Source organism: Procambarus clarkii, chromosome 1, assembly GCF_040958095.1.
Source record: "Procambarus clarkii isolate CNS0578487 chromosome 1, FALCON_Pclarkii_2.0, whole genome shotgun sequence".
In the NCBI taxonomy this organism is placed as follows: domain Eukaryota; kingdom Metazoa; phylum Arthropoda; class Malacostraca; order Decapoda; family Cambaridae; genus Procambarus; species Procambarus clarkii.
In genome coordinates this window covers 42,132,060-42,148,106 of record NC_091150.1, presented here as the reverse complement: position 1 = coordinate 42,148,106, position 16,047 = coordinate 42,132,060, and the positions used below count along the sequence as shown (strand labels likewise).

At 39.2% G+C, this 16,047-nt stretch overlaps 1 protein-coding gene across 3 annotated transcripts; it reads right to left on the bottom strand.

Moving 5' to 3' along the window:
• Positions 1–3,420: 3,420 nt before the first annotated feature.
• Polr3F (RNA polymerase III subunit F) lies at positions 3,421–15,622 on the bottom strand. 3 transcript variants are annotated; one of them, XM_045746843.2, is made up of 9 exons: positions 15,430–15,622; positions 13,107–13,153; positions 11,790–11,907; positions 10,107–10,208; positions 9,511–9,684; positions 8,483–8,610; positions 6,308–6,431; positions 4,501–4,671; positions 3,421–3,624 (listed from the first exon to the last, which is right to left on the bottom strand). In XM_045746843.2, exons 1-9 carry the CDS (start codon positions 15,529–15,531, stop codon positions 3,547–3,549), a joined length of 1,044 nt encoding a protein of 347 aa, XP_045602799.1. In that variant the 5' UTR covers positions 15,532–15,622; the 3' UTR covers positions 3,421–3,546. The 3 variants fall into 3 exon arrangements, with proteins under 3 accessions (XP_045602799.1, XP_045602890.1, XP_045602983.1); XM_045746934.2 differs by having other exon boundaries at positions 9,511–9,660; positions 15,430–15,609; XM_045747027.2 differs by lacking the exon at positions 15,430–15,622 and adding an exon at positions 13,511–14,968.
• Between the last annotated feature and the right edge of the window lie 425 nt (positions 15,623–16,047).

The following is a 16,047-nucleotide window of genomic DNA, read 5'->3' as shown; positions in this document are numbered from 1 at the left end:
TCACTTTCAGAGGGACATACCTGCTCTGGAGAAAGTGCAACACCAGGCAACAATAATCATTCCAGAGCTAAGTTAACTCACGTATCAGGAATGGTTGAGGGCCACAGGACTAACCCTACTGCAAACCAGGCATGACAGGGGTGATCTCATTGAAACTTTTAAAATACTGAACAATTTTGGATGATGTTGATCCGGAAAATTTCTTCTAAAGGTCAGATGTAAGAAACAAAGAGCAACGGTTTCAAGCTTGTCATGTTATTCTCCTGCATAAGCAGTGGTCCCTACCTCTTCAACACCAGCATGCTCTATCAACATCTAGAACCGCCAGCCATACGTTCCCAAACGCATTGTTCAGTCTCTCCTTTCCTACCACCACTTTCCATGAGAGCCGCCTGCCCGAGGCTTGCTGGCTCATGATTCGCCACCAAGGTAACGACCATTAACCTGCTGGTTAATCGTTCCAAGACCCAGCTATACACCAGTCTGACGTCACCACCTTGTATATAAGCACTTGCCGGTGGAACGGACCAGCAGAACCCTTCTGGTGCTAATTTGGCTCACGTATTTTCCCTCACTTGGACGTTCATTCGACGGGTGATGGTACAGGTAGACGCTCAGAGCATTTTGTATAGTGTGACATTCACCATTATATTAACATAACGTAACTTGTATACAATTTTCTTTGTGTTAAGCAAAGTGGTTCAGGGTTAATTTTGTCATTGTTTACTATTATTTTCTATAAGATTTAAGTAAAGTTTTGTTTTGTTTAAAGTAAAGAATTTAAAGGTTTTTATTTTCTTGTTTATTCCCTGCAACTATCACCGGTAAAGGATAAGAACTTTTATTTTTTTTCATTTTTTAATGTGTTTGGCACACTCCATCTGCCAGGTAGTTGCTGTGCTACCACGAGCACATCACAAGCTCAACAAGCCACAAAGAAGGACTGAGAAAAGGAGATGCTTAGTCACCTACAGGCGTGTTAACCCATGGAACCGCCTACTCGCCAAAGCCGTAAATGCTAAAACTGTTAACTTTTTAAAGTACAGTACAGCTGGAAAGATCATAAAGACAAAGAGGGGGGGACCATCGACAAGACGCCGGCTTCCTGTCCTCGTTGGTCCCATAAGTGTTAGTGGCTCTTGGGTACACTGGTAATATTGACGTGTATGTATTTTGATTTGGACACACAGTTAAGTTTTTTGAGAGTAAGAGAACTGCATTATCGTACTTGAGTACATAGTATTTTGAGCTGACGTCGAAATGATCTGGGAGTTGACATCACTCCAAACCTGTCCCCAGAAGCCCACATCAAAAGGATATCAGCAGCTGCATATGTGACATTGGCCAACATAAGAATTACCTTTAGAAACTTGAGTAACAAATCATTCAGACCCTTGTATGCCAGTAGACTAGCCCCAGAGCTATGAGGAAAGGCTACAGGAATTAAACCTGACATTTCTGGAAGACAAGAATTAGGGAAGACATGATCACCACCTACCAAATTCTCAGAGGCATTGACAGTGTGGACAAAGACATACTATGTAGCATGGGCAGAACACGAACAAGGGGACACAGGAGGAAACGTTTTACTGTAATCAAATGACCACAGACACATTAGGAAATGGTGGGGTAGAGGCTGACTCCATACAGTTTGAAATGTAGAACGATAGGACCCAGTAGGCCCAGGAACTTTACACCTGTTGATTGACAGTTGAGAGGCGGGACCAGAGAACTCAAGCTCAACCCTTGCAAGCACAACCAGGTGAATACAATAAGATGAGGGACTTTGTGTGAAATTCAATGGGAAAGAGAAATGGAAGGGAAGACAGCAAATGAACTGATGGAATTCACTGCTCAGAAATGTGCCGATGCAACAGAGCAGTTCATAACAATCAAGGAGGAAATGGACGAGAAAAGAAAATGTGGTTTAATAGGCAATGTAGAAGTTAAAGAATGGACAAGTAAGAATAGCCAGGAAAAAGTACAGAGAACCAGGAACAGAGGACAATTGAGGGGCACTAAAGAGAACCAGAAATAAACACAGAGTTGGGAGACAAGCTGAGAGGCAATTTGAAAATGACATGCATGTAAATGTCAAAGACCAACTAAAGCCGTTCTACACCCATACAAGGAGAAAAGCAATGGTGAGAAACCATGTACTCAGTTTAAGGAAACAAGGGGAAATTCTTGCAGAAAAAGAAAATGATGTGAGGAACTCGCATTCCCTCACAATGTAAGGGAATGTGACAAAATCAATGCGACCAGACTTAATCTCGCCCATGGCTGCTGAAGGAGGTAACGAAAGTACTTTGTCACCCATTATCTAAAATTTAAAAGGAAAAGAAAAGAAAGAGGTTGGCATCAAATTTGAAAATGAAGAGGCCCTGATGTCGCAGTGGTAACACACACTCCATGCTTCAGGAGAATGATTTGATCTGGGATTTGAGTCCTGGTCAGGGTGGATTGACTAGGCACAAATCCCGAACTGTTCACCTCTATTCATCCAGCAGCAATTGGGTACCTGGTTGTTAAGCGATTGGCAGATTATATTCCAGGGAAAACTAGTGGGCATGGATTATCATGAGGTAAGGTAAGGGAAGGTTCTTGGCCTGCTAGCAGATGTCTGTTCCTGTACTCACACTGTAAAAAAAAAAAAAAAAGCCTGACAAACTTGATTGAGCTTTATGACAGTTACAAAAGTACTACAGGAAGGCTGTATTTTCCGAAACTCAAAAAGCATTTGACACCATTCCCCGTGAAAGACTGGTGTACAAGATGGAGTGACAGACTGGGATAATTGGGAAAACACCAAACTGGGCAAGGAAGTACCTGAAGGACAGAAAGCAGTCACTGATACAAAATAGATTTTCAAGCCGGAGGAATGTAACAAGTGGGGTCCCACAAGGCTTTTGTCATGGGGACCGCTGCTGTTCTTAATTTATGTGAACCCAAGGGAGTGAGTTTGTACATGTCGATGTTTGTAGATGATGCAAAACTGATAAGAAAACGCGCACGAAGAGTAGGGGACTTGTTTTTTAATAATAACAATAAATAATAATTAATATGTATTACATCAATTACAAATAATATTTACATTTGTAATTAGTAATTGAATGATCCTTTATTTAGATTTACACTAATTACAATCTCTGATATATATCTCTTGGCTATCTGCATGTACGTAGGCGTATCACTTTCGGGGGTCCGGCAGAGCACCCCCAAACCCCGAGGCCAGCGGTGCGGAAATGTCCCCCCCCCCCCTTACCCCGAGTCTAAAAACAGACGACTGCAGGAAGTTACAGGAAGACCTTGACAAACCCCAGAAGTGGGCAAACAAATGGTTGTTGGAATTCAATCCTTACATTCTTAAAAGTTTGCCCACTATATATAATAATCAAACGTTGATTTCAGATTAAAAAGTAAACATTCAAATTGTTTATTTTGATCTACAGTACATATAATAAATGGACAGAATAGATTAGCTTCAAACACAACCATTCCCATCTGCACAAAGCTGCATTTAAGTCAGAGAATATTACTAATCGGTCACCATTCTAACCACTCCTTCATGTACCGGCACTTGACTGGTGTCACATTGCCCACGTCATCACACTCCTTTATCAACTGCAATGGGAAAAAAATCGGTAAAAAAAAAATAAGAATTACTGTACTGTATATAGTGAAAAAGTAAAAAACATATGTTGTGGACAAGTGATATGAAGTTTATAGAATCCATAAATTATATTACAGTACTGTATTGTACTTTAAATAATTTTTCATCACTAAATAAAAACTGTCAAAAAACCAGCGTTGAATGTAATGAAACGCCATTTTCTGGGTGAAACCCAAAGGCTCCCCAAAGCTATACCAGGCTGATGTGTATATATTAGACTGTGGCACCAGTCAATTGATGAAGTTCTAGCCTACCAGGGACCACAAGCCAGAATCTGGCCCCTTTAGAGAGGCCTCACCTAACCTTCTTAGAATGTTAAGATAAGCATCTTATTGCTTCTTAATTACAATTATTACTTAACCTATACTGTTGATAGGTTAAGTAATAATTGTAAATATGAAGCAATAAGATGCTTATCTTAACATACTAAGGTGGTTAGGTGAGGTCGGTGTTTTCTGTGAAGCTTTTCAAGGTAAACTAAAATATTCACAATCACTTAGTATGTCACATATGCACTTATTAAATAAGCCAATATTGACTGTAAGCAAGTGCGAGAACGGGTTGACCAATGACTTTCTTGGGCCCCATGGCATGATACTGTATATAATCGAATACAAGTACAGTATAATCTAACCCCATCTAATGTGCTATATGTAAATGCATGTTATATAAGGGTCCAATGTCAATTTGTCCTCACTCTTCATAAAGGAGTGTAGATGAGGAGGGTTAAGCTGTAGGGATCATTAAATCAGAAGGTAATTATCAGGAGAAAGCACTAAGCCATTCATTATCAATATATAACAAAGCAGAAGAAATGGCATACTTACTGGACACACCCCACAAGGAATTGTCATAAGAGCGGGAGTGGGTAAGAAAGATATGACAGCTCGATAAAGCTTTACTCCTTGTGTTCCCTCAGTTGCTACAGATCGTTCTGCTTTTCCATCAAATACCAATGTCTCTAGGATGGCTTCAATGTCTTCCATGCTTAACTGTACCTGTAACACAAAAATATTTTGTAAAAATAAATAACAGCATCAGAATGAATACGTTATCCATGATTTCACATTCACTGAAGGGATATAAAGTACCTTATATAATTCATAACATACTAAATATTTCTAAGCTATCTCATTCTTCTGCTCCTTAATGTGAGATGGATGGATGGAGGGATATATGTATGTATGTATGTATGTATGTATGTATATATGTGTGTGTGTGTTTGTTTGTTTGTTCTTGTTGGAGTGCATAGTAGCCACTATTATCATTATTATTATTATTCTACCGTGTTAGAAGTAAGTGCTGACTTTGGCCACAACATTGGACAAGTCAGGCACAGCATTTTTAGGTATATGATTGCCTGTGGACATTTATTGTATGTGGGGTCTGAGATTATACTGGTGATAGTTTATATTTCAATTCCCTCTATTTCTGGTGCCAGAGTAAGGAGTGTGGGAATTTAAGGGGATACTAGACTATTTCACAAGCCATGATTGACGGCTCCTAAAATATTTTAAATGCTTATTTGCAGTGGGCAGTTTACAAGGCAGTTTAAGAGCTGAGGAGTAGAAATATTTGTGCTAGCAGTCATAGTTCTTGAATTCAGATAAACTTGAAGTGCTGTTCTCTTCTCACTAGCATCTCTCAAATCAGATAAAAGCATTATAGTATTGCCTTCTTTTTTCTGGTGGTTATCAAGACCCCTAGATAATTTCATTGGACTGGTAAGCAACAGAACTGTTGAAACTGGCCACAAACAAGAATGCAGAATGCTTGCTGCATGCACTCAAAGGCAAAGATTGTGATAGACTAGTTAAAGATTCACCCTCTAGCAAATATGGTTCCCTAATTAGCTTGGAACAGTCCCAAGAATCACCATCTTCCAGATTGATGGCCAGATCAGCCAGATCTTTAGCTGTGCAGCTTGTTTTTCAACTTGGGTAACAAAGACCAGCTGATCAGGAATACAGTAGTTTGAAGGAACATATAAACTTTATGAAGACAGTTATGAGTACGTTGGTAATTCCCCTAATATTGGATAGGTATTTAAAAGTTTTGTGTATAAATCCATACCAAAAAGATAACATCATCTTTCTATTACACAATCCATGATGCGATACAGATAACCTAATTTTGACCTGGAAGTACAGTACATTGTATCCTTCCAAATCCAGACCTCCCTATAAATAATTTGTTTTTAAACAGACCAACACTGCCAAATGTATTTTCCCTCTGAAACACTGCTTTCTAAAAACAAAATATGGATTCTGGAGGGGAATACAGTGAAATGCAGTTCATCAAAGTAATTTCCATCCAGTTACAATTTTTCTTATTTTTGCTAATCATGTTTTTTATTTGTAAATACTATTCAAAATACTGCATTTATAATTTAGAAATGTTTTACTGTCTTTATATTGTACTATAAATTGTACAAACAAGTTTGACATGTTTTTTTCTGAATTTGCAGTGTACATAAGCTTTATAAGCAATCTATAAGAGAACAGACACATTCTGTACAGTATATACAAATTTAACAGTGATAAGTGTTGAATAGTGTATATATTAATTCTAAAGAAATGTTCTGAGACTGGTAAAAGATTATTTAATGAAAGGAGAATTTTAAAGGAGCCATACCTTTGTGATGCCTAACTCGGTGATGTGTTTCAAAACTTCTTTGGAAGCAACGTATGAGGCATTTCGAACAGCAATTGGACCACCAGCCACCTGTCTTGCTCGTACTGCCCTCTGTTCTAGAAACCTGACAAGGATAATTTGTATACCTGTACAAATAATTAAATGTGCACCTGCATGTGTATTTAGGGAAAGTATTGTTGATAAAATATGGAAATACAAAAATGAAGAATACCTCAAGAGCAAAAGAAATGAAAAATAGCTCATCACAGGGCCCCATATACATGTCAATCAACAAAATAGAAAATCCACTAGAGAATTTTTTTAGATATGGTTCACTTACTTGGGGGAAATTAAAAAGGTATCCCCAGTTATGCATATCTCACAATAGGAAGAGAGTAGTTAACACTTTCGCGTCAACATCTGGGGACGTAATTGACGTCCACAAATAACTCTGTGGATGTCCACTTGGGTCATAATAGTGTTCAATATTAAAATTTGTTAAAATTCCTCTATTTTTTTCTTTATACCCGATCTTTATGGGACTAGTTTTAATAGATTGCGAACAATTTGATACCAAAATGAACGAAGTAGCGTTAAAATTGAGATGAGAAAACTGAACAGAGTATACACACATTGTGTATAATGCTCGCGGGTAGTAGTTGGCCGATTTTCAGTTTTGCTGCGGGTTGCACGCCAGGCTTTTGACCTTATATGCATGTATCCCTTTAGAGAATTCTATTGTGAATAATTTGATACAAAAATTGACGTGAGAAAACTGAAAACCGTATACACATTTTAGTGCAGGTGTTGGTGTGCGGATAGGTGCTCTCTAATGGGTAATGCTTGTCTGACTTTCAGGTTTGCTGCAGATTGCATCTTGGGTTTTTTGACATAATATGCATACATATCCCTTTAGAGAATGCTACTGCGAACAATGCGATACCAAAATGAGTGATGTAACTCGAAAATTTACGTGAGAAAACTGAAAAGAGCACACACATTTAAGTGCTGTTGTGCGCTCACAGGTAGCGAAAGGCCGATTTTCGGGTTTGGTGTGCGGGTGGCATGTCGGGCCTTTGGACTATATATGCATATACCTAAGTAGGGAATTCTATTGCAAACAATTTGATACCAAAATGAACAACATAACACAAAAATTGACGTTATCAAACTGAAAAGAGTATACAGTACACATTTACGTGCTGGTGCACTCTCCTAATTGTACTCTCTTAATAGTGCTTGCGGGGGTTGAGCTTCATCTCTTTGGTCCCGCCTCTCAACTGTCAATCAACTGGTGTACAGATTCCTGAGCCTACTGGGCTCTATCATATCTACATTTGAAACTGTGTATGGAGTCAGTCTCCACCACATCACTGCCTAGTGCATTCCATTTATTAACTACTGACGCTGAAAAAATTCTAAAGTCTCTGTGGCTCATCTGGGTACTAAGTTTCCACCTGTGTCCCCTTGTTCGTGTCCCACCCGTGCTGAAAAGTTTGTCTTTGTCCACCCTGTCAATTCCCCCGAGAATTTTGTAGGTGGTTATCATGTCACCCCTTACTCTTCTGTTTTCCAGGGACGTGAGGTCCAGCTCCTTTAGCCTTTCCTCGTAGCTCATACCTCTCAGTTCCGGGACGAGCCTGGTGGCATACCGCTGAATCTTCTCTAACTTTGTCTTGTGTTTTACTAGGTATGGACTCCAGGCTGGAGCTACTGGGTGTGCCAATGTGCTGGAGCAGGCTGGGTGTGCCAATGGGTGCTCGCTCACGGGGAACGTTTGGCCGACTTTCGGCTTGGGGGTGGGGTCTGGTGGTCTGGCTTTTGAACCTTATATGCATATATCCCTGTAGGGAATTCTATTGCAAACAAATTGATACCAAAATGAACAACATAGCATGAGAATTGAGGTGGAAAAACTGAAGAGTATACACATTTACGTGCTGTTGCTCGCTCACAGGTAACGCTCGGCTGAATTTTGGGTTTGGTGTGTGGGTGGCACGTCGGACTTTTGGACCTTATATGCATATATTCCTGTAAGGAATTCTATTGCGGAAAATTTAATACCAAAATGAACGATGTACAATGAAAATTGAGGTGAGAAAACTGAAAAGCGAATATAGTAAGCATGCAACTTGCTAGCTAGTAGTAATATTTGCTTGCAAGTTTAATACTCACCTCCAGCATTGTTGGTTTAGTATGTCGACAAATTCTGAATCAAAGTGCTGATCAGAGTACCATGCTCCACCAGTCAGTGAGCGGTCTGGTTCTAAGTTGTACAGCAAATATGTCTTCTTCTTCGGTGCCTAAAATGAGGAAGAGAATGTCTTGTGTATTTTGCCATTCATGTTCTTAATACAGAGAAAAAGGATGAGTGTAAATGCTAATAAAAACTGTAGCTACATATATTCTGTGTTGATTATATTTTTGTTTAGGGATTCTATCCCTCTGACTAGTGCTCTTACATCTTGGTTTCCAAGATGCAAAAGCACTAATCCAGGGTCATTGGGCAGGTCCTCTCTGTCAGGCACATACAGTAGTATGATGCTGGAGTCTGCTGCAGTGTGGCCGGTCCTTCAGGGGGCTAATCTTCCTCCAGGCTCCATTCTCCAACTCAATTCCAACTCCTCTCCAGTGGATCATTACCTGAATTACAGATTACGGTTGGCATCTGTACCACAAACCCCAGGGTTTGCAATTAGAGCCAATATCATGAAATCCAGCCCCACAAAGCTGGAGCAACCTGATAGGCAGCTGCATGAGAAATCCGACTGACCAAAACAGAAGTCCAGCACTGAAAACAGCACACTTTAATCCAACACGCTAAATGATGGAGGCAACAGGAATGAGCAACAGGAATCAAAAACACCCAAGCCCATCCTGAAAACCTGCAGTGTGAGGCATGACATGGAAAAGAATTGCAACCGGGAGTGTTAGATTTGTTCCTTTGATGCATCACGCTATTGTGATTTCTGTGTGTAATACTGGGTATAAGGAAAAACCATCTCAAATATAAACACTAAACTTAACACCATTGAAGTTTATCAGTTATTACTTCTGCTGCATTATTTATTAAATGAATCCTACTCAGACAAGAGAAGCCTCGGTGAAAAAACAATCCAATAAGGAAAATTTGTGGAGTGCTACCTGGGATTAAATTTTTTTTTTAATTTGTAATTGCGCAATAATTCAAAGCTTAAACTTACCGCAACTGAATTAAAACTTTTGATAAGTTTCTTGCTGTCAAGTTTCCGTAGGACTTTCTCGACAGTGTTGAGGTGGAGATTACTTCTCGCACGGATTTCTCTGGCCCATATGCCTTGTGTTCCACATTCTTCTATGATCTTGTAGACAACCTGGCCATAAATATAAAGAAAAACCTTTGTGGAATTAGGAATTAGAATAATTCTTATGTTCACAATCACTAAAAATTACATTTATTGTGTATACCTAAAAAATTTAAATTTAGTTTATTTAATGGACACTAATTCAAAAGGTAAAATGTATGATAAGAATTAAAATAACAGATGAGAAATGTAATAAAGTAACAGTAAAATTGTGATTAAATTTAACAGTAAGTGACAATAGGAAAGCAAAAGTACTGTATCAGATGACAATACACTACACTGTATATAAGCTTTGGTCAGCATATCTTAATGACAGATTAAATATGTAAATTGTAAATTCATGATGATATAGTAGCTTTGAAAGTCAAGCCACGCCACTAATGGAGCTAAAACTGGAAACTGAAATACTGAATAAATGTTAATTAAAATAAAAATTATGTAAATGACAAAATTACCTGCTCTTCTGGTTCCGCTCCTTTGATTCGATGTAGGCTACCCGGATCTCGAAGCTTGAATACTAACACATCGTCATCTTTTTTCAGCATGTCTATACGACTCTGGCAAAAAAATAGCAAAAAAATAAGGCATTGAATGAAAATGGCAAGCTCTATTCTGAGCAGGCTACTCAGTCGCTCCTTTTCTGAGCAGGGTGCTCAGTTGCTATTTTCCGAGTAGGCCACTTTGTCACTACTTTCTGAGCATGCCATTCAGTAATTATTATCTAAGCAAACGACTCGGTTGGGTCCCGCAGGATGTGTGCACCAAGGGCCTCCCGAACCTCCCCAGAGGAAATCCGAGAAGCTCTCTAAAACCCAAACGGGGCAGCTCCAAGGCCTCCAACCAGGCAACCAACCTGGTGCATTGCAAGGCAGAGAAGCGAGCTTGCAATGCAGCCGCTGCCTGAATCCTATCATTCGGAGATGAGGAATGAGTAAACCGAAGCACAAGCGGGAACACATGCCGCAAGACTTCTGGTCATAGGTGTTACTGACCTAACGGGTAGCATCACAGAGGCAGAAGGGATGATCATCTCCTTGAGGAAGAGGCGACGAACAACCTTCAACATCGCACAAGACGAGAGTGGACTGAAAGATCCATGTTACCAACCCGAGCCCACGGGGGTTTTCCGAGATTTTCCAAGGCCTGGGGCCCTTCCCTCAAACGGGAAGCAAATCACGAACACCCAGGAACCAACCCTGGCCGCAAGGGTACTCAGGGTTGGTATGCAGCTCCAAGTATAAAGAACATCTGGCTACCACACCACACAGCTGGCACATCCACACAGGACAAAATCCGGACAGAAAAGCGAGGACAGAGGTGACTTTCGAACACCAAGCACATGAGACGAGAACCGAGCTGACAAGTAACCAGCTCCCCTGAGCGGGCTCTCCCTCCCCCATATGAGGGGGAGGATAAGCTAACGAGCAGAGCTAGTTAAATTAAGCTAGTTAATTTTCTGCTTATTTTTTTTCTTTTAGTAGGAGTTTCTTTGCTTTTTCAGGCTGTAGGTTGCATTTAACTGGCCAGATGCTTGTATTGCCTTGCCTATCTTTCTGAGTGCCCACCCTGGTCGATGGCAGAATACAACATATAGTACTTTAAATGTAGAGTGGTAATATGCCTTTGCTCCCTGTGCCTCTTTTGAGAGAACTAGGTTCTGGCATTGATTTCTGGTAGGCTTAAGAACTCCAAGTGACTGATGGCCCCAAACAAATATAGCACATGTCAGTTCGGTTAGGTTTAGGGAGCCAACAGAGCTCCCCCAGAAAATCTATATTTTGTATTATTCATTTTATTGAAGATCCAAGATGGTGACAACCAAATTTAGTTTTTCGTAGACCTAGTATAGTATATGTACTAAATTAGGCCTACGATTGCTTATTAGACATAGGACAGGTCAGGTTATTTTTATGGTTTCACTTTTTGTTATGCTCTTTAGAATTTTAATACTGTACTATAGTACAAAACATGAATTTTTGAGTACAACAGTTCATACTTTGTACATTCCATCCATAGTAGCAATAGGGTTTATTATTTTTGGGTGACAGGTTGAATATGAACTAATATAAAATGCTGCATGAATGAAGGGACAGAAATGAGAAGAAACCGAAAAACATCACGACAGCATTTGAACTTACATTTGCTAACAGTTTATTGATGACTGCAACAATCTGTGGGAGTTTCAGTTCGGGCATATCATTTTGAATAATCTGGTAAGTGATGCCTTGCTTAAACTCTTCACACAGCTGGATTACTCTGCAAAAAATTAACCATCAGTTAATAAATGTTACCTTGAGGTGCAGCAGTTTGGTCACTTATTATGCAGTGCAGCAGTTAGTTTGGTCATTTATTATGCAGCCCATGCTCATCCTGTGGGGGCAGTGGTGGAAAGGGTTACAGAGGCACATAATGGGAAATGAACCCCATAAAAACATATACGAAGCATATTTGCTGATGATGCTAAGCTACGAGGGAAGCGTAGCTCTTATCCTGTAACTACACTTAGGTAATTATACACACACACACACCCTTAATTATAGACCTGTATAACTAACTAAATTTATTGCACAGGATCTTCCAGATTAAAAATCATACTGTGTTATTATGTCATTTTTCTCCAGGTGTTGTACCCATTTGGTTTTAATTATTCTTTCCAGTATTTTGACTACTATACATGTTAGTTATAGAAGTCTTCACTTTAGTACACTTGATTTGAGTTTACTTTTAGTATAGATAATAAAACGTACAGTACAATATTATGATCGCCACACCAAAAATAAATCTCTCTGATATCCTCAGTCAAACTAAATTTATGCAAACACTATGCAAATAAAGGTATCTAGTCTATGGAACTCACTCCCTAACAAATTAAAAAGTTGCAAAACTGATATCTTCTTCAAAAGTAAAATAAAAAAGTATGTACTTAATTTCATCCTCATAGTTTCCTACCTAGTGCTTCAAACTTGCATTGTATCTTGTGCTACCCACTCTCCCAATATATGTGCCTAAGAAATGTCAACTTCACCACTGTAATCACTGCTATCAACTTATGTCTTAGTTATGTTGAAGGCAAATTTTGCTACAATGTACCTATTATTAGTCCTCAAATTATGATACAATGTACCTGTTGATAAGCCTCAAATTTTACTACTATGGACCTATTAAAAATTCTTCAAATTTTCTTACAGTGCACCAATTAATATTCTTAAAATTTTCTTACAATGATGCACCTATTATTATTCAAATTTTGCTACAAATTCTCTACTAAAATTATCTTATATTAAGGACCTACCCGAAATGCTGTGTGTGTTAGTGACTTTGCAAGAAGGTGCTATGTACTCTCATAAACCGAATGTACTTTCTTGTACTGTATATATAAATAAATAAAATTTAAAAATGTGAAATAATGTGAGAACAATATTACAAACTGAATAACAAATATAGCATTACTATACCTTTGCTCAATTTCTGATGCTAGGTCCGATGCTGCCATGTTTACAATCTAAAATAAAAAATATCAAATAATCAAGGAACAGTATTAGATTGCTGTTAACGTACATACTAATGTTAAAAATTAAGTCAGTTTTTCTAATAATGATTATTAAAGAGACAATATACCTTGCATATTTTACATCAAAATATCAAGTCAGTAAATAACTTATTATAATTATATTACTTGAGTGATTTATTGTAAATGTAGCACAAACTTATTTATGATGCTATACAATACTGTAATTAGTTCTTCCAAAGTAGACACAAGTACACTGATGCGAGGCAGCCCAGTGGTGAAGTGGGTGCTGTGAATATCAGTCAGGGATAATGCACTAAGCAATTGGATCTATGCCTTCCAGAAACTGACCTACTGCTAGTTTTTCTTTTACTTTCTTCTGAGGATGCAGTTTTGAATTTTTTAAAAAGCCCTGCTTCTTATAAGGAATTGGCTCCTTCCTGTGGTTCCTCCTGCTATAATTACATTTTCCATTGAGCAGCTTCTGTAATCTAACTTCTCTCTTAAAGTGAGATGAGGAGACACCCTCATGTCTTTGTTCTAGATTCTTAATTAATCTTTCTGAAGGTAGGATGTTCAACAGTCACTTCCTGATCCTGACCCATTTGTGCAGTAAAGACAGGGTTATGAAGTGCCACTTCTGTCCTGCACTGGAGCACTGAAGGACTTCACCCAATGTGTTCCCACCTAGCGCAGCCAAACTCTGCTGATCCTCCTTGTCCGTATCTGCTACTTCTGCCCCAGAGTCCGATACAATAGTAATGTCTGAACGAGTACTTTCTTCTAACCCCTCCCCTGAAGGTTGGATTTTTGTCTGGGCAGTCTTCTGCCCTTGATCAGGTTGTTCTACTAGTGTGTGGTCCTGAAGTATGCTCACTTCCCTGGTCCTACACTCTAGCATTAAGGGAACTTCAAGTGGTGAGCTTTCAGGCTGCACAGATGAAACCTGCCGACCCTCTGCAGGGTTATTCAAAGATGAAAATTTGTCACGAACCCCTGAGATTCTCGAGACCACTTCGTCTAATTTTGCATCCATACCTGCAAATTTGTCTAGTTTTGTATCTATACCAGTAAGAGGGAGAACCTGATCCAGCATTTGATTGCCGGGGAACCCCGTTACAATGATCCGATATTCTAGCAGCCGGTGATGAAACTGGAGATTTTGTGTGCGTCTGTGAACGAAGACGAGAAGCAACACTACTTCGGGATGGTTGTTTGTATCGGGAAGTCCTACTCACAGCATTGATCTGCACTGCTGGGCCTCTGATGGGAGCCATATGAGGATGAACCTGCTGACCCGTGAATAGCAACAGAGTTATGCTGAAAGGTCTGAGCCCGATCAATACCCTTTTCCATGGATGAAATGTTAGCGTTGGAAATATATTCCGCTAAGCACTTATCCAGCAACCCCTGGCCAAATCGCATGATTGCCATCTGCTCTTCATCCCCACTTTCTAGATGTTTGTAGGCTCGATGAGCCAGATACTATCTGAATCCAATGTTACTCCCTCCCAGAATGTTTAAAACTTAGATCACCCTTGGCATGGCCTTGAATGCTCAATAAGACTGGATAATCGTAAGTTTGTACATTTAACTTGATCATGTGCTTAAGTCTAGGGTCATGTCCTTAAATATAAGGTGTGTCAATATATGGCACTCTTACAAGTACAAGTTAGGTAAGATCACTTATCACTTATTTCCAAGTACTTCATTGGTCACTGTAGGAATATCACATGAATTTATGTTTCCCTAACAAGTGGAAATATGCAAACCACAATGTTTCAGGTCTTAATATTTCAGTATTTCAATTATATATATTCATTAGTATCACTCACTTAAATCTAGATACAGTATATTTCACATTTATTTCAGGTAAATGTACTTAGCTGCACTTAAAATTAGTGCAGCGACACTTCATGCACTTTTATCTATATCTACCAATGTATATATATATTTTTCAAAGTTCATGCACCTATCAGCTTAACAACACATGCATTTCAGGTGAATGGAGAACTTGATGGTGCACACAGTAGAAATCAGGTCTCCTTTAATCAGTTCTAGGTACACCAGCACGTTTTTTTTACACACATGTCTCCCTGGGGTCATATATGTATAATACAGCACAACGAGGTGCAGCACTTTTGTATAGCTCGAAACGCTATGAGTACTAGTGGCTTTAGGTATTGTATGTACTAGCTCTATCTATAAATCCATTATGTTTGTAAAACAATTATGTATGTACTTTCCTGAATAAAATTTACTTTACTTACTAGCTGAAGCCACCGGGTTCTTCCACGACCGTGAGCAAAACAATAACACTGAGCCCGGATACGCTCGTGAACGGCGGGGCTGAATCCAGGAGTTGGTATCATCTCCTCTTTCAAAATAAAATAAAAATGGCAGAAAATTTGGAATTTTGGAGTAGAATACCAAGAAAAATAGCAAATGCAGAGAAAATTCAAGATATAATCTAAGTGGCAAGTGGGAACGCCAACTGGTGGGGGCGGACGCCAACATGTAGGAACAAGTATGGCCGCGGTTGGGCCTGAGCATGGTGATTGCGTTGTCTTTAGAACAATGAATATGCAGACGAGGAGTCACAATAACGTGGCTGAAATATGTTGACCAAACCACACACTAGAAAGTGAGGGGACGACGACGTTTCGGTCCGTCCTGGACTCAAGACAAGCCGATTGTCTTGAGAACCTGTTTGTCAACCTATTGTATTTGTGCTGCTTTTTCAGTCATGTTCCCCCTTTTTTTTTTTATCTTTATTTGTATTTGTTCTCAACATCTTTTATTCTTTATGCTCAATTAGTATTAAGTTCTAGATATTAATGTTTTTCTTGCCCGAAACGCATTGCGTAATAGTGGCTTTAGGCATTGTA

Coding starts and splice junctions, on each gene's coding strand:
- Polr3F (XM_045746843.2), bottom strand. CDS start 15,531: ATGATACCAACTCCTGGATTCAGCCCCGCCGTTCACGAGCGTATCCGG. Junction 9,685..10,106: donor GAGCGGAACCAGAAGAGCAG/GTAATTTTGTCA, acceptor AATTCCACAAAG/GTTTTTCTTTATATTTATGG. Junction 4,672..6,307: donor CCGAGTTAGGCATCACAAAG/GTATGGCTCCTT, acceptor TTTGTGTTACAG/GTACAGTTAAGCATGGAAGA.